This window comes from Phascolarctos cinereus, unplaced genomic scaffold (genome assembly GCF_003287225.1).
Source record: "Phascolarctos cinereus isolate Bilbo 61053 unplaced genomic scaffold, phaCin_HiC Scaffold_1;HRSCAF=81, whole genome shotgun sequence".
NCBI classification, from domain to species: Eukaryota; Metazoa; Chordata; class Mammalia; order Diprotodontia; family Phascolarctidae; genus Phascolarctos; species Phascolarctos cinereus.
The window spans coordinates 146,404,197-146,427,896 of NW_027555514.1; the positions used below are offsets into that span (position 1 = coordinate 146,404,197).

General features: G+C 36.9%; 1 protein-coding gene across 3 annotated transcripts in view; it reads left to right on the plus strand.

The window, feature by feature from the left end:
* The first annotated feature begins 602 nt into the window (after positions 1 to 602).
* PTPN12 (protein tyrosine phosphatase non-receptor type 12) overlaps positions 603 to 23,700 on the plus strand; it is a 102,853-nt gene continuing 79,755 nt past the window's right edge. The window contains exon 1 of one of the 3 annotated variants that reach the window (XM_078154533.1): positions 603 to 793. In XM_078154533.1, coding sequence (XP_078010659.1) covers positions 695 to 793 — 99 coding nt within the window. In that variant the 5' untranslated portion in view covers positions 603 to 694. The remainder of the gene's footprint in view (positions 794 to 23,700) is intronic. The other 2 variants (XM_020984507.2, XM_020984506.2) reach the window with 2 other exon arrangements.

Below are 23,700 nucleotides of genomic sequence, written 5' to 3' on the forward strand. Positions count from 1 at the left end.
ACCTGGAGAGCAAATTGTCCGGCTTGCCAATTCACCAGTGGAGAGGCGGGACCCCCAGCTCCGGAAGGAGAGCGGTGATCCCTCCACCAGTCAATCGACGTCTCTTCCAGTCAGTTGGAGCCCGAAGGATTGGGCGGGGGGCGTGCTTTACGTCGGAGATTGGAAGAGAAAAGAAGGACCGGTGGGATTGACAGGGAGTTCCGTTTGAGGCGGGGCTGCGGTCGCGGGGACGCGCGTCGCGTCGGGGCGGCGGTGGGGACGCGCGCTTGGGGAAAGAGGTCGGCTGTGCTTGGAGGAGGGGGCTGGGCAATCTAGGGGAGTCGCGTCCTGAAGGCGGCGGCGGCGGCGGCGTCTCTGGCGGAGGCGGAGAAGGAGGGCGGGGAAGGAGGATGGAACCAGCTGGGGGCTGGGGTTGGTGCTGAGACGCGGCGCTTCCCCCCTTGTACAGCTCCTGGAAGTTGTGCGGGTGTGAGCCGGACACCGGTGCCGCCCCTGCCGCCGCCGCTGCCGCTGCCGGCCGGGCTTGGCGGGAGAGCGGGTGGGCGGGAGGGGCCGCTGGGGCAGGCGGTGGTCGGGCGGGGAGAGGGGGAAGGGAAGGGGGAGCGACCTGGGGAAGACGGAGCGCGCTCTGCGCCGGGCGGGCGGGCGGCGGCGGGGGGGCCAGCGGCCGCAGCCGCCGGGAGGACGCGAGGCGATGGAACAAGTGGAGATTCTGAGGAAATTCATCCAGAGGGTCCAGGCCATGAAGAGTCCGGACCACAATGGGGAAGACAACTTCGCCCGGGACTTCATGGTGAGTTCTGCCCCGCATCGCCCCCACCCTGCCCGGGATCTCTTCGTGTGGGTGCCCGTGCTTGAGGAGGGGGTGTCAGTGAGAGCTAGGGGCGGCGGGGCAGACGCCAACCTGCTGGGCGTGGGGGGCTCCTGGGGCCGCGGGGGGTGGGGCAGCCACCGCCCCGAGCTCTTGTCCCTCTCCCAGCCCCCTCCTGTGGAGCGGGAGTGGCTGTGAGGCGGTGTTCCCCCCACCCCTTAGTCTTGGAGACCACCTATTGTTCCCTTGCTCCCCCAGCCTCGGGCACCCCTGAGGCTTTCAGTGGGGGGCCTGGGGTAAGTGACTTTGGCACCTTGCCTCCTGCTCCGAAGCCCCCCCTTCTTTTGCCAGCCCAGCTTTTTCTTTTGAGTGCCTGGAAAGGGTCAAGGCAAGTGGGTGCTTCGGGTTGGCGTTTTCTTCCCAGTCGTGAGGAAGGTTTGGGGTGAGAAGAGAGTGAAATTGGAGTGTAGGGCGCATTAAACTTCTAGGCGTTTTCCGAGCTCTTGGTGATTATTGGGGGGAATGATTATTGGGGGGAAGGATTTGACCATGCCTGGATTCCCCAACGTTTGGAGAAGGCATCTCCTTGAGAGATAACATGTTCAGTATACAATGATTTCCATAGCTTACTCCCTAGAACCCACATTTGAGGCGATGGTAACTAGGGTCGCTGTGTGTGTGTTGTGTAGGGAGGGGAAATAATGCTGAAGGAAGCCCTTTCCTAGGGATTTTGTTGAAGGCAGTGGAGGGGGTGTGAATATATGTGTGTGTGTAGGGAAGGGAAGTAAAATGCTGAAGGAAGCCTTTTCCTAGGGGATTTTGTTGAAGGCAATGGAGGGGATGTGAATATCACTTCCTATCCGGGGTGGGGGTGGGGAACTTGGGAACAATAGTTCTGATGGGGCGGAGGCGGTGGTACTCTGGGCTGGAGGCCTGAACTGGAAGATAACCTTCCTCACTCCCCCCCCATTCTCCCCTCCCCCATTTTCCATACCGACTGGGGAGGAGATGGTAAGGGGAGGGTGTGGGCATGAAGTTGTCTGCAGGTAGATTAGTTCAGTGAGGTTATATCTAGAGAAGGGGAGCTAATAAAGGCAACATCCTTCAATTTACTATTCTTCCTCCCTCCCCTCCCTTTTTTCTGGACAATGACCCCTCAAGAATTATTTCCCGTCCTGGGAGGAGGCGGTGGGAGGTGGCCGGTGGCTGCTGTTGCTCCTACGGATATTGCGCAAGACTCTGGGGGCGTTGGAAACCCTGGAGGTCTGGGGAATGGAAGAGGAAGCGGGACTTTGGGAAGTGCTTACTCCTTCCAATGGTGGTTTGGGGAGAGGGGGTTAAGAACTGAGATCTGCTTGGGAAGGATTTTGCTCCTGAGGGAGCAAATAGTCCCATAACTATATTTAGAAAATGAAAAAGATGTAGTGCTGGCATCCACAGAAAGGGCTGGGGAGAAAACATTCAAAAGGAGAAAATAGATATATTTCTTTTAAGGTTCAAGTTATCCTTCTGCTAAAGCAAAGTATCAACTGACTTGTGGTTAAAGCTTTAGTGTAGAACTCCATACTCACGTGTAGGTAAGGTGGATCCTAGATCTTATAATGAATTGTAATAACTTCACAGAGCCTTGTGATTTTTCACTTTTTTTTCCTGTGAAACCAGTAACATAAGATAAGGAGCAAAGATATGTTGGTAGTTTGAAGCTTTTGTGGAAAAGGTTGATTTGGGTTGAAGTGATAAAAGTTTTGCCCAAGAGGAAAAAAAAAAGAGTGTATGGCAAGTGGTTTAATCCTATGAGCTGGAAATGGCTATTTCTCCTTGATTTGTGTGTTTCATTTGTTATTTTTCTGTGCTTTTTATTTGAGAAATAAAGCTCTGCATTTAGGAGGAAAATGTAAATAAGTTATTTTCTGTTTCTTTTGATAAGAATTTTCAATATGTTGAAATAATTTGAAATGGGGCCATTCTTCACAATAACTGAGATTTGAGGAGGTCCTATTTTTAATTTTTTTTACTACACCAGGATGGATGAAGATGTTTACTTTAAAATATAAACTTCCAGAAATAATTTTGTTTTTTTCAGTAATAACTAATGAAAGAAGTGGAGGAGTTGTAATCTTTGCTCATCTCCATTTGTTTTCTTGTTATTCTAGCTCTCCTTGGATACTTTTATCTACTTCACTTAGACTTTTGAGAGTTCTCTTTATGAAGGAGAAGGATTACATAACTTAGTGACTTGTTACCTGTGACTTTATGATCATTACATCAAATTGAGGTTCCCAGTACCAGTATATTTTCAGGGAAATGTGAAATACATTTTGGGGCTTTTCTTGTTTTCCTTTGAAAGCTTCTTCCTTACCTGAATTGTGTTAGAGGCCACTTTTCTCTCATTGCTCTGGGGAAGAAAAATTGTGTACTCTGTATTTTAGACAGAAGCCTTCCAGGGATAATTTATTAAACTGTTTTATTTCTGAGTATATCTGCTTAGGGAGAGAGAAAAAAATGTCAATCTCAGTTTGCTTTCATAATTGTAAGTCATTGCTTGGTGACTCCAGTTTCAAGGTTTGATGACTAAGGTCTATCTCATCACACCAACTCTAAATCAAAAGGAAGGAACTTATCTCATTGCTTTATGTTGTTTCTTGACTAAAAGGTAGCCAGACTTGATTGTCAGACATTGTGATGCAGTTTCTTTCTCTCCTGAGATTGGCATGTATGTGAATATATGTAAATAAAACTTCTAAAACTTATCTGGCACCATAGAAAGGGATTTATAAGCTTATATGACTTACCTTAGAAATCATCTAGTGCAACCCATTCATTATGCAGATTTGTTTAAATTCCATGAACTATTATTTAAAAACTATGTGTAAGCCAGTGTGCTAGAGTTATGACAAAATCGTTCTTATGATAGGATCACAAATTTAGGGCACAAAAAGACCTCAGAGGTCATCAAGTGTTCAGTTTTGCAGCTGAGAAAACCGGAAGCCAGGAGAATTGAAGTATCCAGCTCATGGTCACTGAGGTAGTGAATGGCAGTTCTGGTATTTGAACTCCGGTCTTCTGACTCCAAATCTAGCACTTTCCACTGCACTATTATGATCTCTCATCAGAATGTATATTGTTCTGGTTGAGGATACTGGGGACCAAAGAGATTGTGGCTTGCTTCAGGTTATGTTGTATATAGGAGCCAAACCCTTGTCTTTTGACATGATCAAGTACTCTTTGCAGAAATTTGAGATAAGGATCTATTTTCTCCCGATTAGGGTGGCTGTGCATTGTACAAATGGACCCTCTAGGTGGAGATCTTCTGTAATATGTTGATCCTTAGTTTGAGAGGGAAGGAGTGTGTGTGTGTGTGTGTGTGTGTGTGTGTGTGTGTGTGTGTGTGTTGGAACCATTTCTATAAAGATGATTATTAAATGGATAAGACATTTTTTGGAGAGAGTATAGACATGTAAAGAGAGAGGGTCACGTCCAGCTTTAAGTGGTTGAGAAAAGAGAGTAAAGGAGTGAGAGATAGCTTAGAATTAATCTTAACCCTAAAATTCACCATTTATCTAGATTTTAAAACTACGTTTTGAAAGAGATTATTACATAGTAGTACTGGCAATGGTCTTAAGTCAGCAGGTTCAACACCATCATTTTATAAATGGAGGCACTGAAGTCAAGAGATGGATGGGTAACTTGCACAGCTTATAAGTGGCAGAACTAGGGCTAGAAGTTTTTAGTTACATGAATCTTGAAAAATATTTAGCATTTATTGGTCTCTACATTTGCTAATTGAGTGACAATGGGCAGGTTTCAGTTTACTCATCAGTAAAATAAGATCCTTGTATTGTCGACTCACAAACAAGGTTGTAAGAAAAAGCCTTTTGTAAATCTATATAAACTGTAGCTATTCAAATATAGAGAAACAGCAGAAAATTCCATATCAGAAATTACTATAGAAACTTCTTAGCAATATTGAGATTGCAGGCAGTTATCAAACCTAGCGGAAAAAACCCCATGTATTTGTATTTATGGGTTAGAAGAATTTAATAAAGCCAATGCTAATATGTTGTAGTATTATCTGTAGCAAGTCTTTGCGATATTAATGGGGATAAATTCTTGCTTTAATTTCTTTGGCTAGTGTATAACAATTAAAATAGTACAGTTGAGCCTTATAGATAGGTTCAAATAATCTTTAAGACTTAGCCATGCTTTGATATTATCGTAGCAGTAATGCTGTTTCATGGCAATGATAATGAAAAAGTACAGAAATTGTGAACAGGGTAATTTTGTTGAACTCAAATTGTAACTTGTGGAATAACACTTTAAAACTTTTTTTTTCCATTATCTTGGCCTGTGAACTTTCACATAAATGAATAAGAGTGAAAGGATTGTTTGAATGAAATGTTTTAGACTGACCTAATATGCATTCAAGAAAAGAGGTAAAAAGGTTTTTCTAAGTGCTTAATAGGCTAGTCCTCTGACACTTGCTCCTTGTGTGACCTTGGGCTAGTCACTTAACCTCTTGGTGCACCAGGCAATTCCTTAAGACTTTTTGTTACTGCTGTATTGTTGGCTGGGGATTTAAAAGAGAGAAACTAAATAGCCCTTTAATTATAATTATGAGGAGAAGGAGATGCCAAGATACAGCATGATTACTCAGCTACTATAATATGGATAGAGAACATAGGAAAGAAAGAGATCTAGGAATATTTGAATTGAGAAAGAAAACACTTTTTAGTTGAGGGGATGGTGGCAGCATAGCTGAGCCTTGAAGGGAATGTAAGGATTCTCTGAATGGCAGGATTTTTTTACCTCAATATTTTTAAATTAAGGGCATAAAAGTAAGGAGCTCAGGGTTAGAACTCTCCTCATAATTAAAAATAAAAATTGAATTGAATTGACTGGCCCCACTAAGCAAGATATGGAGAAGGTGTGAATGCTAGTAATTGATGTTAACTTTCTGGGAAGTCTTTAGTGAGAGATTTGAGAAGAAAATGTTGATTATCTGTTTTTTTCTGCTATATTTTATTTCTTTTAAAAATTAAAGAAGTTTATTGATGCTTTTAACTGCCATTTCTAGAATAAAACATTACATTTTAGGTCATTCTCATTACTTAAATTATTATTAAGCCAATTAAGTGGCAGAGAAATAAATGTAAAGTCAAAAGCCTATATAAATCCAAAGGCTGAGAAAAAGTAAACTTTAGTCATGGTATAAATGAATGAAAGCAGAGTACCTAGATAGCTTTTGCACCTACAGGGTATGGTTTCATGGGGAACCAATTTTACTGTAAGAAAGGTTTGATGAACAACGTACTTGGAGTTTCTAATAATGACTGCTTTGAGGCTCAGGGGTCACCTGTGTGGTGAAGGTGTTTTCTTGTGTAAAAAAAAAAATCAGCATTTATGAGCATTTTGTACATGGCCAAAACATTTAGAGGTGGCCTAAGTACAATTAGGTAGACAGTGCTAAGCAGAGAATCCCTTTGTCTTGGAACCTTTGTAAAAAGGGTGGAGACTGAGTTTAGCTAACAAAAAAATCCCTCATATGTTGATATCTTTCTAAAGAAAAATTGGCATGAATGCTGTGGAAGAGCTAATTTATTGAATTTAAATTTAACGGGAACTCAAAAGCAAATGGACTTTTTGGTATAAAAGTTATGTTTTTACAATGGAATTTAATATATGAGCTTCTGTTGATTCTATCTTTTAAAAAAATTATATTATACTTGTGAAATTACTGAAGTTTATAGGATATTTGTAGAATAATTCTTAAATGGTAATATTTGTTTTAAAAAATGTGCCATAGTGCTTTGTAAGTGTTTATTCCTTTTCATCTTTCCCAGTTCTAATTCATCATCAATATATTTTGTATATATCTGTCGTAAAGGATGAACTGTAGAGGGGAGCAACTAGAAGTAGGTAAATATAACATGGTCACACAAACATTCAAGTGTGGCATAGTCGAAATAGGGGAAGAGATGGTTGGAGATTAATGTACTTAAGTCTGGCTGCTTCTCCAACATTTTTTAAAATAAGCTAGAGATTGCTTTTTAATGAGAAGAGACAGTTTTTAAAAAAAATTATTCAGGGTAATATTTGGTTAAATAACTCAGAAGTGAATGGTCAGACATTTGGATTTGATGGGAAATTGGGGAGTATAATATTCATAGCTTCAGAGAATGTTTAGAGGCAGCCAGGTGGCATAGTGGATAGAGTTGGGGACATCTGTGTTCACATTTGACCTAAGACACTAACTGTGACTCTGGGCAAGACCTTTGATCTCTGCCTCAGTTTCCTCATCTGTGATACGGTGATAATAGCACCTACCTCGCTGGGTTGTTGTGAGGATAAAAGGAGATATTTGTAAAGCTCTTTAGAAACCTAGCTTTGCATAGGTAGTATGTGAATATTAGCTATCATTATTATTTTGTTTGTTTTGTTTTGTTTTTTGTTTTTTTAGGCAATTGGGATTAAGTAACTTGCCCAGGGTCACACAGCTAGTAAGTGTCAAGTGTTTGGTCTGAGGCTGGATTTGAACTCAGGTACTCCTGACTTCAGGGCCAGTGCTCTATCCACTGCGCCACTTAGCTGCCCCAGCTGTCATTATTATTGAGAAAGTTTTGGTGACAGCATAGTAGGTAGAGGGAGGAAAGTGCAGAGAAACTGACTAAGGCTTACTTATACTGTAAAGATAAAAATTAAACAAAAGGCAGTAGATTATTTTATGGTCTTGATTAGTTTAATTAAATTTCTAGCTTATGATAGGTTTATTAGTTATTACTGTAAATTTATATTCTGCTCTGTATATAATTTTCTTCTGAAAAAGCTCTAATGGTTTTTAGAGTCATCGACACTTTCTGGTACTCCTCTTCCTCCACCCCAACCTCTACACTTATTTATAACAAAGAAGTACAGTTAAGCAAAACAAACTGACACATAGACTTAAGTTTGAGAGCATCTGCCTCATTATGCATCTGTAGTCTTACCATCTTTCGACTGAAAGGAAGTATGTTTCATCTTCAGTTAGGCCTCTGGAGTCAACATTGGTCACTGCATTTGATTTGAGTTCTGGTGTGTTTTAGTAAAATTGTTTCCCTTTATTTTATTGTTGTCGTCGTATATATTCTCTTAGTTATGCATAGTCGTATTATGCATCTTTTCATGTAAGTTTTACTAGTTTTTTAAAATTTTCTTACATTTGTCTTTTATATATTTTACTTTTCAGTTAATTATATTACAGTTTTAAGCCATTTTCTAATTGGTACCTACTTTGTTTTTAGTGTTTTTCTACCACAAAAAGTATTGTTGTTAGTCTTTTGGTAACACACCTTCACCTGAAGTAAATTGATATGCCTATTTTTCCATAGCCCTTCCAACATTGTTTCCATTTTTTATAATTTTGCCTAATTTGCTGGGTATGGTGTAAAACCTTAGAATTGTTTTAATGTGTACTTCTCTTATTTGTGACTTGAAACATTTTTTCTTGTGGTAGTTGATAGTTACATTTCTTCTCTTGAAAACTTTATATTCTTGGACCACTTATCCATTAGGACTATCAGTTAACCATATATTTTGGTTATCATTGAAGCTTTATCAGGAGTATTGGATAGAAAGATTTCCCCCTGCATTTACTGTTTTTTTTTCTTGATTGTTAAATTGATTTTGTTTGTGCAAAATTTTTTAGTTTTATGTAATAAAAAATTGTCTGCTTTGTCTTTTGTCCTTTATCCCTTGCCTTGGTTATGTGTTTTTCCTCAAACCATAGATAAGAAAGGTATTTCTTTCTTTTGTTTTTATGACATGACTTTTTATTTTAAGTTCACTTATCCCCTTGGAAATTATTTTGGGATATATGGTATAAGATGTTCATATGAACCTGTTTGCTGCCAAACTGCTTTTCAGTTTTTTGTTGTAGTTCTTGTTAATCTGGGAACCCTTCCTTCAATTTAGATTCTTGGATTTACTGAACACTGACCTACTTTGTTCATCTGCCATGGTTCTTGGTTATCTACTCTGTTCCAGTGATGTATTTTTCTTTTTAACCAGAAAAAATATTTCTGATAATTACTACTTTATAGTATAATTTAAGATCTTGTAATGCTAGGAACCTTTCATTCCTACTTTTTTTTTTATTATTTCCTTTAAGATTATTTACCTTTTGTTTTTCTAAAGGAATTTTTAGTTTTCTTACTGTTAAATTGATTTTGTTTGTGTAAAGCTTTTTAATTAAAATGAGAATCAAAAATTGTCTTTAATTCTACAGAGTAAATCCCCTTGGAAGTTTGGCATATCGCTAAATGTATAGAATTGGTAATGCAGTTTTAAGCAGTGAAGATCTCCTTTTTCCCCTTCACTTTTTGTTTTATTTTGCTTTTTGGTGAGGTGATGGGGTTAAATTGCCCAGGGTCACACAGCTAGTAAGTGTTAAGTGTCTGAGTCTGGATTTGAACTCAGGTCCTCCTGACTCCAAGGCCAGAGCTCTATTCACTGCCCCACCCCTTTGCTTTTGATCAGACAAGCAAATGAAATGGTTTGTATGTTTTGATGGGCCTTTAAAAAAAATCTAGCTCTTAGTTCGAATTGTTATTTCCATAGTCTTTTTCTGTTCAGTTATATTTCTTTGATTTTTCAAGACTTGTGTATTTCTGCTTGTTTTGGGATTATTAGTTTATTTGCTTCATAGATTTTGGAATTATATGCTCAATTCATTGATCTTTATTTTCAAGTTTCCCTTATTGGTTCCCATTTTTATTGTATTATCTGCAAAGAATGTATATAATATTTTTGCCTTCACTTGTTTGAATTCTTTTTGTCTTAGTACATGGTCAGTTTTTGTAAAGGTACAGATTTTATTTCAACCTTTCATTTTAACTCTGTCAGTCTTTATTTTCTTTGTATTTCTTGTGAACACCAAATTGTATTGCTTTTTGATCCATTGTGCTGGTATTAACTATTTTATGAGCATGCGTAGCTATGATTACTAGATTTATTTTTCTGTCTGCCATCTCTTCTTACGAGGTTTCTTCTCCCCCCCCATCTGTCTCTTTTGAAGAAAGTAGGGGAAAAAAAGCAATGAAACCCGTTGTAGATATCAGTAGTCTATTTTGCTTAGAGCCATCTGGCCTCAGACCTCTCTCCCCCTTTTACATTCAACTGGATCTTGACCTTTTTCTCTTTTTATTCTTTTGAAATAAGTATCTGATTGTAGTTTATTTGCTTGCCCCAGCTTTACCCTTGATTCTAATATTTTATTAAGCATTTTAGCTTTTTATCAATTACTTAATGTGTACCAGGGGACTGTGCTAGGTATCAAAGATACAACAAAATAATTGAAATAACTTGAGGGGCTTACATTTTACCATGGAGACAACATGCACCTAAATAAGTACTACATACATATTATAGGCAAAATAAATACAAGATAATTTTGCCTGGGAAAGCTTTCATCTGGGAGTTGGTATCAAACTTTGAAGGAAATAAGGGATTCTAAAAGAAGGAATGGGAGATTGCTCTTGCAAAGAAAGGCATGGAGGCAGGAGATGGAATGTTGTGTTTGAGGAACATCAAGAACACCAGTTTGGCTTGCATGGAGGGGTCCAATGTATGGGGAGAAAACCTGCCCGATGATGTTTTTATTTATACGCACACATACATACATATGTATGCATGTATGTGTGTATGTATGTATGTATGTATGTCATCCTTGGCCTTGGGGAGGTATCTTCCCACAAAGGGGCTCTGGTTTAAGTGGCACCTTTTCCCTCAAGAGGGCTTTGCTTCTGGATTTATTTTTTGAGTTTGGATTTATTCCTCGCATGTCGTGACCTCTGGAGAATGGGTAAAGCTTTTTCTTGAATTCTGTTGCATGCCTGCATAGTAAAGTAGAACTACTGGGTGAAATGTCTAAAACATTACATTTGGTTAATTTCTGGGGTCTCCTCAGAAGGGATTAACAGTCCTTATTTAGAAGACTTGATTATTATATATTTTAGCTCTTTGAATGTGTTAAAATTTATTTACTTTCCTTTCTTAAGTTTCTTTTGTCTACTACCTTTGGTTTTCTAAGGGTCTGTGAGTAGAAGTAACCAATTCTGTAAAGTCCATTTTTCCTCACTGTAGGTTTAATGCTCAAATTTCTAAGATAAGATTCCTGGTTTTGTGTCTTTACTTTTTAGTATTTTATTAGAATCCTTTATTTCCTCTTTTCTATTTGATCTTGTGCAATTCAGACAGGTTCCTTAATATTGGTGTGTTTTCCTACCCGTTATTAATAATTTCTCTTTAGCATAGGAGCTCAGGATTTTGGTGATTAGAGTTTTGGTTTTTTAAATTTGGGATTTCTGTTTTTCTTTTTTGGCTATGACCTGTGTGTTTTCACGTTGCCATCTAATACTGGTTTTAGGTGAAAAAAAAGCTGGGAAGGGTAATAAATGTTGGATGATAGAGTAATCAGTATCTAAAGGATAGATTGAAATAATGGACTAACAAAATATAAAATAGGAATGCAAATAGAGTTCTCTACATATGCATTTTAAAAGTCAGTTGGATGCATTTATAATTTTTAGTAGCTTCATGCCAATAATCATAACCTTATCAGATTTAGTTTTCAGTGTCATGGTTTTTCCTTTAAAAGCAAAGACGTTTTTAAAAAGTTTAACATTTAACATCAAAAAAGCTTCTATTAGTAATTATTTACATAATTGCAGTGTATGAAATATGACAATCACTCCCCAAATCTCTATTAAAATTTTTTTGTCCATTGATTCCTAGTGCATTTGTTCATGATTGTTGTTGGTGTGGGTGCTTTTCTATTTCATGAAAGTCCTTTTGTTTTTCTCATATTTTTCAGTCTCCGCATTATAGTTTTCTATTACATTAGTGAACCATAATATTTTAAGTATAATTTTACTGTTGAATGTTAAGGTTGCTTCCAGTTTTATACAATTACATAATGCTGCCATGAAAATATTTTAGGAGATAGTTCTTTTTGTTCTTGATAATAAATCATGATGTATTCCTAGTAATGGAATTGCTAGGTCAGAGGCCATGTTAGTTTTTGTAATTTATCATGTTCTGCCAGAGCACTCTCCCAAAAGATCCCACAAGTTAGCAGTTCTGCCAGCAATGAATGTGAGTATATTATACTTGCATGGAGTTTTATTGCTTTTAGTTGTTTTCATCAATTAAATGGATGTGATGTGGTACTTAAGAGTGATTTTGATTTGCATCTTTTTTCCCAAATGATTTTCACAGTGTGTTTTCCTTACATGAAAATTGTTTATTGACTTCATCTGTTATGGATTAGGAATCCCTATTTTTATTTCCTTATGTATTTAAGATGTCAGGTTTTAAATCTCATTTGCCACACATATTTTCCCCAATCTGCTACTCTTTATTTTAAATATTGTCTTTTCTGATTATTATGGGCTCTAAGGATGCCTGTCCATCCTCTTCCTCATTTTTAGGGAGAAAATGTTAATTGCTATTTTGGAATGATGTGTGAGGTTTTTTTTTTTTTAGAGCTTTTTTTTTTTTTTTGGGCAATAGAGGTTAAGTGACTTGTCCAGGGTGACAGAGCTAGTAAGTGTTATGTGTCTGAGGTCAGATTTGAACTCAGGTCCTCCTGAATCCAGGGCCGGTGTTCTATCCACTTTGCCACGTAATTGGCCTGGTGTGTGAAACTCTGATATAGTCCATTTTAGAGTTCTGAAAGTATATATTAACTGGTATTTCATAGATGTGAATTACTTTAAATATGCTCTTCCCGTTTGACTTTGATTTTAAGATGCCAATAAATCTCTTAATGTGTTCAGAAAAATAAATAAATACATTGTCTTTGTTTTATAGGAATGTTTATATTTTGATGTAGTCAAACACCTCTTTTGTCACAAATCCTTCCATTGAGTGAAAAAAAAAATTCACTTCTCTATGTAATTGGGAAAGATACTTCTTTGTATTTTCTAACATCATTTTTTGAGTTTATTTTGTCTGTGTACACACACACACACACACACACACACACACACACACACACACACACGTCTTCTCCTGAGTATGGTATAGGTTTTTTTTTCCAAAAAGTTTAATGGATCTGTCCCTTGGACATTGGGCTGGGAACATGCTGTATAATTTCATTGTTTCATGTGGTGGACCTCTACTTATTTGGAATTCTATTCCTAATGCTACATTATTTACATAAGTTAAGTAGAAACACTGAGAGTAGATTTTTTAAACTTGAACAATTAAATATTTTCAGATTTTTTTAATCTTAATTGGTGCTACTGGAGTTTCAGGATCTTTTATTTCCTTAGTATTTCTGCAGTTTAGTTAATGAAATATACATATTACCAAAGGAAGAGAAACATGATAACCTACAAAGGTAAGAGCTTAATTAAGAGGCATAAAGTCTTAGATTAGAAAGGGAATAGCTCCATTGTACTCTGTTCTGGTTAGACCACATTTGGATTATTGTGTTCAGTTCTAGACATCTCCATTTGGGAGAGGATTTTGATTAAATTAAAGAGTATTTAGAGTGGGCAGCCAGAAAAGTGAAGGGCCCTGAAATCAAACCACCTAAGTGAAGATCATTAAAGTAATTGGGGATGTTTAGCCTGGAGAAGATGACTTATTGAGGACATTCTGTTAATAAATATTTCAAGGTTTATCATATGGAAGAAGTAGATTTATTCTTCATGATCCCAGAAAGCAGAACGTGGAGTTCTGGGAGTTACAAGTAGACATTTAGACTTGTAAGGACAAACTTCTCACCAAGAGTCTTTAAAAGCGGAATGATCACTTGTCAAGTGTGTGTTAAGGAGGAGATTCTTGTTCATGTTGGAATTGGACTAGAAAGGCTTCAGAGCCATCTTCCATATGTGGAAATTGCTTGATTCTCTGGTTTTACAGCAGTTTTTAAAATTTTAAGGCAGTCTGGTTGAGCCTTCCCATCCCCCTTCCCCTCATAATCCAAAATACTAAAATAAAAGCACAATTTCCTTTGTGCAATCAAAACTCAGAGGAATTGAGTCATCATTAATAGTAAAATGAGGTCTCTGAAGAGAACTTAGCAGCTTTAAGGAAAACACTTGATTATGGAAAGATTGAAATTATAAAGAGTAGTACTAATGGAATACAAAGTAAGATTGGATTTGCTAAATGGAACTAAAAAGATTACCTAAATTATACTTTTCTCAACCAAGAAGAGAGTCTTGGTAATGAAATACTTGTTTTTTATGGAACCAGTGCCAATTGCTTAATTCTTATGAAATAATTGCCATAATTAAAAAAAAAGATACCGATTATAAAAACAAAATTTATTATCATATGGTTTGAGTTCCTTGTATTAATTTCTGTGAAATATTTGAACAAAATAAATTTAATATACTGTACATCATAAAATAGGATATGATCAATTAGTTTCCAAATTGTGGACTTTTAAAAAAAGTTTGTTTAAAAGCATTATATCTTGAATATTACAGTAGAACCTTTCTGGGAGTGGTAGTATATGCCTGTAATTCTTGCTACTGTGGATGCTGAGTGGTGATGAAGGCTCTGGAATGTACAGAAGGGTTAAAATGCATCGGTAGGTGACCACATTCAGTCTGGCATCAGTGTGATGCGTCCCCAGGAGCAGTGGACTACCAGACTTCCTAAGGATGGGTAAACTGACTTAAGTTGGAAATGTTATCAGGTCAGAATTTGTTCATCAATAGTCTGTCCTGGGCCCTCTTTTTTTTTATGCTTTTTTAACTTGATGATCTCATTAGCTCCCATGAATTGTATCTTTGTGCTGACTGACCTCCAGTCTTGAATCTCCAACTGCATATTAGACATCTTAAAGTAGATGTCTGGTAGGTATTTTCAACTCATGTCCAAAACTGAGTTCATTATATTTACCCCCAAAGCTGCCCCCTTTCAAACTTCCTTATTACTGTTGAGGGTACCACCATCTTCACAGTTTTCCAGGCTTGCAATGTAGTTGTCATTCTCAACTTTTCTTCTTTCTTGCCATATCTAATCTGTTGTCAAAGCCTGTCAGTTTCACCTGTTGCATCCTGCATCTGCCCCCTTCTCTGCTCTGATACTGTCACACTTCAGACCTGGTTATTGCAAGAGCCTGTTTTTGTGTTGACCTTCTACCAGTCTTTTCCTGTTTCAGTCTGTCCTCTCTTCAGCTCTCCTAAAGCACAGGCCCAAACACATCACACACCTTTTCTTTTCTCCCTACCCCTTGATTATCTCTATTAGCTCCCTGTCCCCTCCAGGATCAAGCAAACAATACTGTTTGGTGATCCAAACCCAAAACCAGGATCCTCTTCCCCTTTTCAGTCTTCTTACACTCCACCACTACTCTTTGGTCCATTGATAGTGCCATATTTGTTCTTTGAACAAAACATTCCATCTCCTGGCTTTGGGCATTTTCAGTGTTATTTTCAGTAGCCCATTGTGGAAGTCAAAATTGGAAGCTCCTAGGTAAATGATTTTATTAAGCTAAGTGATTTAAAAGGAGTGGGGCATTGTGGTTAGCAAGACTGTGTTCAAGTCTTTGACACATAGTAGCTAGATGATCGTTGGCAAGATATTTAATTCCTCAATGCCCTGGATATCTAAGACTGTTAAAGAAGATCTGGTAGTTTGCATCTATTGAAGAAATTCTTTACATCAGTGAAATTTCAGTTGAGATGGGGGAAAAGGTGATTCAGAGAAGTAGAAATGCCCTAAAATTAGTTAACGTTCTGCATTCAAGTCTATTAGAACAAATATTCTGAAGCAGGAGTATATAGTTTGCTTATAGTGGAGAGTTTATTTCCATACAGTCTGACTTTAAAAAATTTTTTTATTATTGACAGGAAAGTAGGGAAAAAGTTAATTTGTATGCCTTGATCTTGTTGTCAGTGTGTAGTTGAGAGAACACCAGATAAGGAATTTTAAAATTTGTTCCAAGTCATAAATCCCATTATTTAAGAGTGATATTTATCCTGGATAAGTTATTTCAATTTTTGGTCTTGATTTCTTTATCTTTAAAAAATAAAAGTTCATCTTGGCTCTACAACTTCCTTCCTATGTGAACTTGTGGGCAAGTCAGCTAACTTGTAAAATAAAGGAGCTGAAATAGATGACTTCTGAGGTCTCTTCCAGCTGTAAATCTATGATCCTATAATTATCTAGGAAGATGTCAAACCCTTTTCATCAGAAGCCCATTTAAATTCTGTGAATTAAGGAATATTTTATCTTTTGTTTGTAAGACTTCTATAAAACTAAAATACCTAGCTGTTATTTGCAAATTGGGCAACTTGGGTATTTGGGGACGTGGCAATTATTAAAAGTCACGTTCTTAAAGACTAAGTTGAGAAAGCTGGTAAGGGATAAAGCATTTCTGTTGTCAAAATTTATCAGTTTCCCTTCTGTTTAAACCACTGCTTAGTACATTCTCTTTTGGCAATCCTTTTATATTTGCTGAACTTAAATTTTAATCTCAAGTCATTTTAATTTTAATTTTTTAATTTTCCATGTACACAGCACAACCTAAAAAGAGGATTCACTATAAAACCAAAGTCATTTGTTTTTTAAATAAATTTTAATTGCTGAGCACTTTCAGATAAACATGGGAGGCTGAATCAGACCAGTATATATTTTCACATGTATCAGAACAGAGATCACAGCTCTTAGTGACCAAAAGGAAACTAATGTATTCTTTTTTCATCATAAATGACTGAGTAAATAGAGGAATTAGGAAAACTAAGAAAATTACTGAGATTTTAAAAAAATTATCATTTTGAAATAGATAATTCTCTTATTCTCCAAGGATTTGAAGGAGTGATAAAACACTGATAGGCTGTTTACTGATTTATTTTTATAGTGGCTCAAGGTTATTATTTTTAAAAATTACACATATAGGTATTTTCAGTCAGCAAACATCCACCTTTTTTCCCTCCTACCTTGCCAGTCAGTGACTTCATTGTGGAAAGAAGGGGAGTGTCCTGTAAGTAATAGATAATAAATACTAGAATTTGATTGGGAGGTAGATTTTAAGTGGATCTGAAACGGGGTGAGATTACTAAATGATGGCTGTAGAAGTAGAATCTGGAAGAGACCATGGAACAAGGAGTATTGCAAACTCTCCTACTTCAACCAATGATCTTAAGGGGCATGAATGAAAATATTTGTGTTACTAGGTGCTGGAGGAGATACTTAGATAAACACACTGGTGTACAGTAGTAGTATATCCCAGCACCTGAAGTACAGTAATTCATGGTTCTGTTTTCTTTTGTTATACTTTGACCATTTCTTCATTGGGGGTTTGTGTGTGTTACTATTATATATAAGAATCAGTTTCCTTTAGAAAATTGGGTCAAAACTTTTATGTAATAGATTATTTTAGTTGCACATATTTTTCTCACTTTTTGCTTTTATTTTTTAGAGATTCATGCTTCATTGTGCAAAATCCTTTTATCTTTGTGTAGTTAAACTCATCTTTTGTCTGCAGTAATTTCCTCTATTTGATACAAAAGGTTTCTCTTTATATTTGAGACAAATACAGTTTTCTTTTGCCCCAGTTTTTAAGTGATATATATTTAGATCATTTATTAAATTTACTATAGTTGTATGAGGTAGGGATCCAATTTTTTTCCTCTTTACAGCTAGTCAGATGTCTCAACAGTTATTACTAAATTTATAGCCCCCAATGTTCCTTAGACAGGGACTTATAAGATATTTGCCTTATTTATATCAGGTTCTATTTCTGGACTCTGTTTTCTTCTATTATATTCCTCTCCCCCACTCCCGCAGTTGCAGAAGTTTTTTATGATTGCTTTGTTGAAATATGAATGAATTCTATTAAGGCAAATCCTATTTCAACTATTCTCTTTTTCTGTGTAATTCTTGATATTCTTGCCTTCTATTTTTCTTTGTGAACTTTACGCTTATATTTTTTGTTTCATTTTGGTATTTATTACATTAAATCTACAAATCAGTTTGGGAAGATTGACATTGATATTCTATTTGCCTAACCTGGCATTTAGGAGAGGGTTATCTCTCTGTATATCTACTTGTTCCATGATTTTTTTGGGTCCAGAAACAGTTTTGAAATAGTGGTATTTTATAATTGCTTAATTTATAAGTTCTTAATGCCTTTCATGAACTTACTATGTATTTGTGGCCTTCCATGATTCCTTTGTTATAAATTACTATTTGCATGCAAAAGGCATGCTTTTGCCTCTTGTATTTTAAGTATTTCTTTGTAATAGAGGAAATAATTGTTCTATACCCTATCTACTTTGTACATCAAGTACCTTTCTACAAAATCCCTTTTAATTCCTTTGAGATAAACAAGATAGGAGCCAAACTTAAGCTTTAAGAAGTTTTCTCTAGAGCTATGAGGTAGGGGTATAATAGTTTGAGATTGGGAGAAGAGCTTCGGGTATCAGTGTGCCCTACCAGCATATGAACCTGGTCCTCATGAACCAAAAACTGTTATTATACAGTTAGAGCTTTACATCTTTGCTACAGACACTCAAGGAATCAGGAGCTGATTAAGAATTTGTTTTCCAAAAGTATTAATAGCAGCTCTTTCTGTGGTGGCAAAGAATTGGAAATTGAGGGGATGGCAGAACAAGTTGTGGTATATGAATGTGATGGAATACTCTCATGCTATAAGTAATGATGAACAGGCTGACTTCAGAAAAACTTGGAAAGACTCGTATGGATTGACACTCAGTGAAGTGAGCAGAACCAGAACACTGTACACAGTAACAGCCATGTTGTGTGACGACTGACTGATAGACTTAGCTCTTCTCAGCAATGCAAGGATTTAAGACATCTCCAAAAGTCTCATAATGGAGACTTCCACATCTAGAGAAAGAGCTATGAAGTTGGAATGCAGATCGAAGCATACTATTTGCTCTTTTTTTCCTCTTCTGTTTTGTTTTTTTTTCTTGTGATTCCTTTTATTGGTTGTAATTCTTCTTTATAATATGACTAAAGTGAATATATGTTTAATAGGAAAGTATATGTGATGTGTATATCAGATTGTGTGCTGTCTTGGGGAGGGAGGAGGAGAAAATTAAAAACTCAAAAGCTTGTCAAAATGAATGTTGAAAATTAAAAATTAATTATTTTTAAAAAATTGTGTTCCATAACTCTGGGTTTTCATATTTCAGTCTTGCTTAAAGTTGTTTGTTTGTAGTCAGTGGTCACTAAAAGTGCATTTGGAATCACTCACTCCTCTCTTAGAAATGGTAGGCTTGAAAGAGAGAAATCTAACTTTATGGTGGTTGGATTTTCTGCATTAATCATCTCCAAACTGTTCATTTGGCTGTAGTGAAACCAACTAATAAGATATACCTCAGTTGATAGAAAAGGTACATTTGTGCCATTTTAAAAGAAAGATATAGAGAAAAGAAGAGTTTCTCTCTACGAGGTCTCTACCCCTATGCTCCCTTAGTTTCCTCTTATTTTAATGTGTTCTCAGCTATGGTTACCTGACTGGAAATACAGGCATTTCAGTGCCCATTATGTAGCAATACCTAAAAGGCTGTTGTAAATACCTTTACTTGAAGCATTATTTATTTATTTTTAAACTGTCAAGAAGTACCTGCTACATGCTTTGTACTAGATGCTAGGTACTGAGGATAAGTAAAAGACAAAAATGAAGCCCTCTTTGCCTTCATTGGACTGTCTCTTTTAGGAGAGATGTGTACATACGTAAATACATGAAAATTAAATTTTTGCAGGGCTACTAGTAGTTATAGGGATTAGTAAAGGCTTCATGTAGAAGGTGGTACTTGAGCTGAACATTGGAGGAAACTAAGGATTGTCAGGTGCATGTGAGGAGGAGTGCACAGGATGGTAAGGAATAGTAAGGAGGCCATTTTGGCTAGACCATATAGTGTATAAAGGGGAGTAATAATGCCTTTTAAGATGGGAAATCAAGGTTGGAAGCAGGTTGTAAATGGTTTTAAGCAGTAGTTTATATATAATCCTTCAAGGTAATAAGGACCCATTGGAGTTGATGTAGGAAGTAGTATAGTCAGTTCTCTGTTTTAGGAAAATCATTTCAGTTATTGTGTGGAAGATAGGATAGGTAAGAGGGAGATGAGGCAGGAAAACAAATTAGGAAGCTATTACAGTAGTATATATGAGAAGTCTGTTCAAGTGCCTGAAATAGGATAGTAAATTGTGAATGAAGAAGTTATGGATATGAGAGATGTCCAATTAAGAAAGAGAAGGAAGTTATCCTTTTTAGATGTTATTTTTGTATATATTCTGTTTTTGTAAAGAACTTACCTTTAAAATATTGTTAGGTTACTTCTCATTTTGGCTTTTTCATTTATGCTATTAGGAACTGATTGTCTTTATGTTTGAGACAAATTTTCTGTAATTTGAGATTATTAAACCATATATAATTAGTAAAATAATTCCAGATAACAATGTATAGTACTGAAATCTTAATTGAAGCAGGATTAAGAAGTGATTTTATCTAACCCAACTAATCATATTGTAAATGAGGAAATTGAGACCTAATGAAGTTAAATGACCTGCCCAGGATAGCATATCAAATCTGCCACTGAAGTAGTAGTAGAGTTGGAACTTAGAACACAGGTTTCAGGATCAGGTTTTTTCTAACTGAAGATACCACCTTATCTGCTGTCTAAGAAATGAATACTCAAAATTAGTTTAATGTATAGACAGCCTTAAAAATTTTGTTTGCTATTTTTTATACGAAGCACATGTTTAAAAATATATCCAGAGAATTCAAGTGTGTGTTTTGAACAATATGAGGTGTTTGTGTGATTAAATCATATGAAAGCATAACTAGTTAAATCCTTGAGCTTTTTCTGTAGTCCTAGCCTCTTTAACCTCGTTCAGGCCACTTCTTGTTCCTTGATATTGGAACTTCATTTCATACGGTCAAAAACATGTTAGTCATGAAACTCTGGCCATGCTATTGCTTTTTTCTTGTTTACTACTTAGAGTTTAAGCTTTAAAAGTTTAACAAATACAAGTTGAAGGACCTTATGACTACAATAGTGGATAAGGAGAAAGTGCTGATAGAAAAGAGCTGGTAGGGTTGGTAGCAGCAGTGGAGAATAATGTTAGTCTTTATCAAGTGGAATATAAGCTTGTCGGGGGTGGGGGACAAGAACTGTTTTTGGCTTCATATCCCCTAACTTAGTGTGCTTTGCGTTTATTTTTGGTCTGAAAATAGGATTTTGTCCATTTAGGGAGGTCCTGGGAAGGAAATCCATTACCAATGCTTATAACTACAGCTGCTCTTCAATTTATAATCTTAAGAAATTGTTCTGGGCACTGGAGGGTTTAATAACTCACCCAGCATCAAATATAGGATATATGTTACTAGTATATCAGAGACAGAACTTGAACCCAGGTTTTCCTGACTTCAAGGCTAGCACTGCATTCACTAGACTGGGCTTCCTTTCCTTTATTTTGCATAATTGGCACTTAATAAAATGATTATTGAATTTTGGCTTTGGTGTAGTGGATAGTTGGCCCCAGAACCAGGCACACCTTGGTTTAAATTCTGATTCTGACACCTGCTAGTAATGTGGCCCTGGCCAAATCACTTAACCTCTCAGTGTTCTAGGCAACTTTTTGAGATTATAAATTGCTAAAAAGGGGAGGCCCTGTGTTAGTGGAGTAAGTTCTTCATCAGGAGCTCCCTGTACCAATCAAGTCACAGATTCAGCCCCTATCCCTAAGTCAAATTGAATTGGAGTGCATTCTCAATAAACTAGATTTTGAGAGTTGGCAGTTAAATTGAAGATGTAATTACCAGGTTCTGGCTAGTTCAACACGTTTTAACAAAACACTACCACAAGGTTAAAAGTTAGTGATATATCTACTGCTAAAGGTATTTCCCACTGAATAGCTTAAATTCTATAATTTACAAATTATTATTGAGTCTTCAGTGACTAGTATGTTATAGATGGTTAAGAAGAAAATAGCTTTCTGTTATTTTTATGTAATTACTAATTCTTCTGTTTTTAATAATAATATTTATATAACGCCATAAAGTTTGCAACGCATTTTTTAAATGTTATTTCATTTGATTTTCATAGCAACCTCGTGAAGACAGTACCATTATCCACATTCTACAGGTGAGGAAATTGGGGCTGAGAGGTCAAGTGATTTGTCCAGGTTCACAGGGCTAAGTGAATATCTGAGCCAGGATTTAAAGTCTGGTCTTCCTGATTCTAAGTTCAGTCCTGTATCCATTAGGTCATTTATATCTGCCTCTGATCAATGTTAACTTTGAAGTTATCGGTAGACATTAAGCCACCTCTTTTGAATTTACTCAGATTTCCAGTCCACACACATATGCCTTCACTGGAAACTGTTGGGACCTAGGAATCCCTCGCTCTTCCACATAATGCTTCTGTAATTGACTCCCTGTCTCACTCCCCATAGAAGCTTTTCTTCTCTCAATTTTCCCACATCTTTCTTTAATTGCCTTTCTTAACTAACAGGCTCACTTCTTATTTTATGGAGGAAATTTAGGTCATTCACCATGCCCTCCCTTGTCTCCCTGCTCTTAATCTCAAAAACTCGTGATATCATGCCCCATTCTTTTTTCCTTTACCCTTCCTTTATGACAGTGAAGTGACCCTTCTTCTTAACCTAGCTGTTGCATTTGACATTGTTGACCACTCTGGGCTTTCTTCACACTACCTGTCTGACCACTTCTTTGCCACCTCCTTTGTTGGTTAGTCATCCAGATCACACAACCTAAAGAAGTGTCTCCCAGACTCTTCTGTTTTTACATGCCTTTTCTTAGTGACCTTATTACCTCCTATTGCATTTAGTTGTCATTTCTCCACCAGTGACTCTTGGTTCTCCTTCCCTCTTCCCACCTCCTCAGCTTCATTTTTATATCACCAGTTTCTTATTAGGCATTTCAAATGTCGTGTACTATAGATAAATCCAGCAGGTCTAAAACAGAGCTCATTTATTCCCTCCCAAAAAACACACACCTAGCCCACCCATCTTCCAAATTTCTGTATATCTGTAAAAGGCACCACCATACTCCTATTCTCCCAGGCTTTTGTAACCTTAATGTTATCCTCAACTCCTCTCTTTCCCTCATCCCCACATAGCCATCAAACTGCCAAATCTTGCTGGGGAATTACCCTACTCAAGAATTTACATTGGCTCCCCATTTCCTCTACGAAGAAATATAAACTCTTATGTTTGTCTTTTAAAGCCCTTCACAATTCAGCTCCAGCTTGGCTTTCTAGGCTCATGCATATTACATTCCTTCATACACTCTATAGTCTAGCCAAACTGGCCCACTTATTCTCCCTCACGCATAGCATTCCATCTTTTTGCCTTTCTACAGAGTCTCTTGGTCCCTGGAATGCACTTCTTTGTTTCTGCATCCCTAGCTTCCCTCAAAGCTCAGATCAAGCACCAACTACTACAGGAGGCCTTTCCTGATCTCCCCCTCAATTGCTAGTAATCCAGCCCCTTCCCCATTGTCTCTTTCTTTACCTATATATCTACTTTGTATTTTGTATCTTCTTGTGTGTCTCTATGCTGTTAATCCAAAGAGAATGTAAACTTTTCTGAGGTACAAGGACAGTTTCATTTTTGTATCTCAGTTCCCAGTATCTAGTACATAGTAGACATTTTATAAATTCTTGTTCATTGATTGGTGTGTGTGTGTCTGTATGTATATTTGCATATACGCACATATATACATATATGTGTGTATGTATATGTATGTGTGTGTACATATATATGTGTATATATATATATATATATATATATATGTATTTCACATAACCACTTTACAAACTGAATCATAGATTTGAAGAAGGAAAGAACCATAGAGATAAATTAGTCCAACCCTTTCCTTTACAGATGAGAAAACTGAG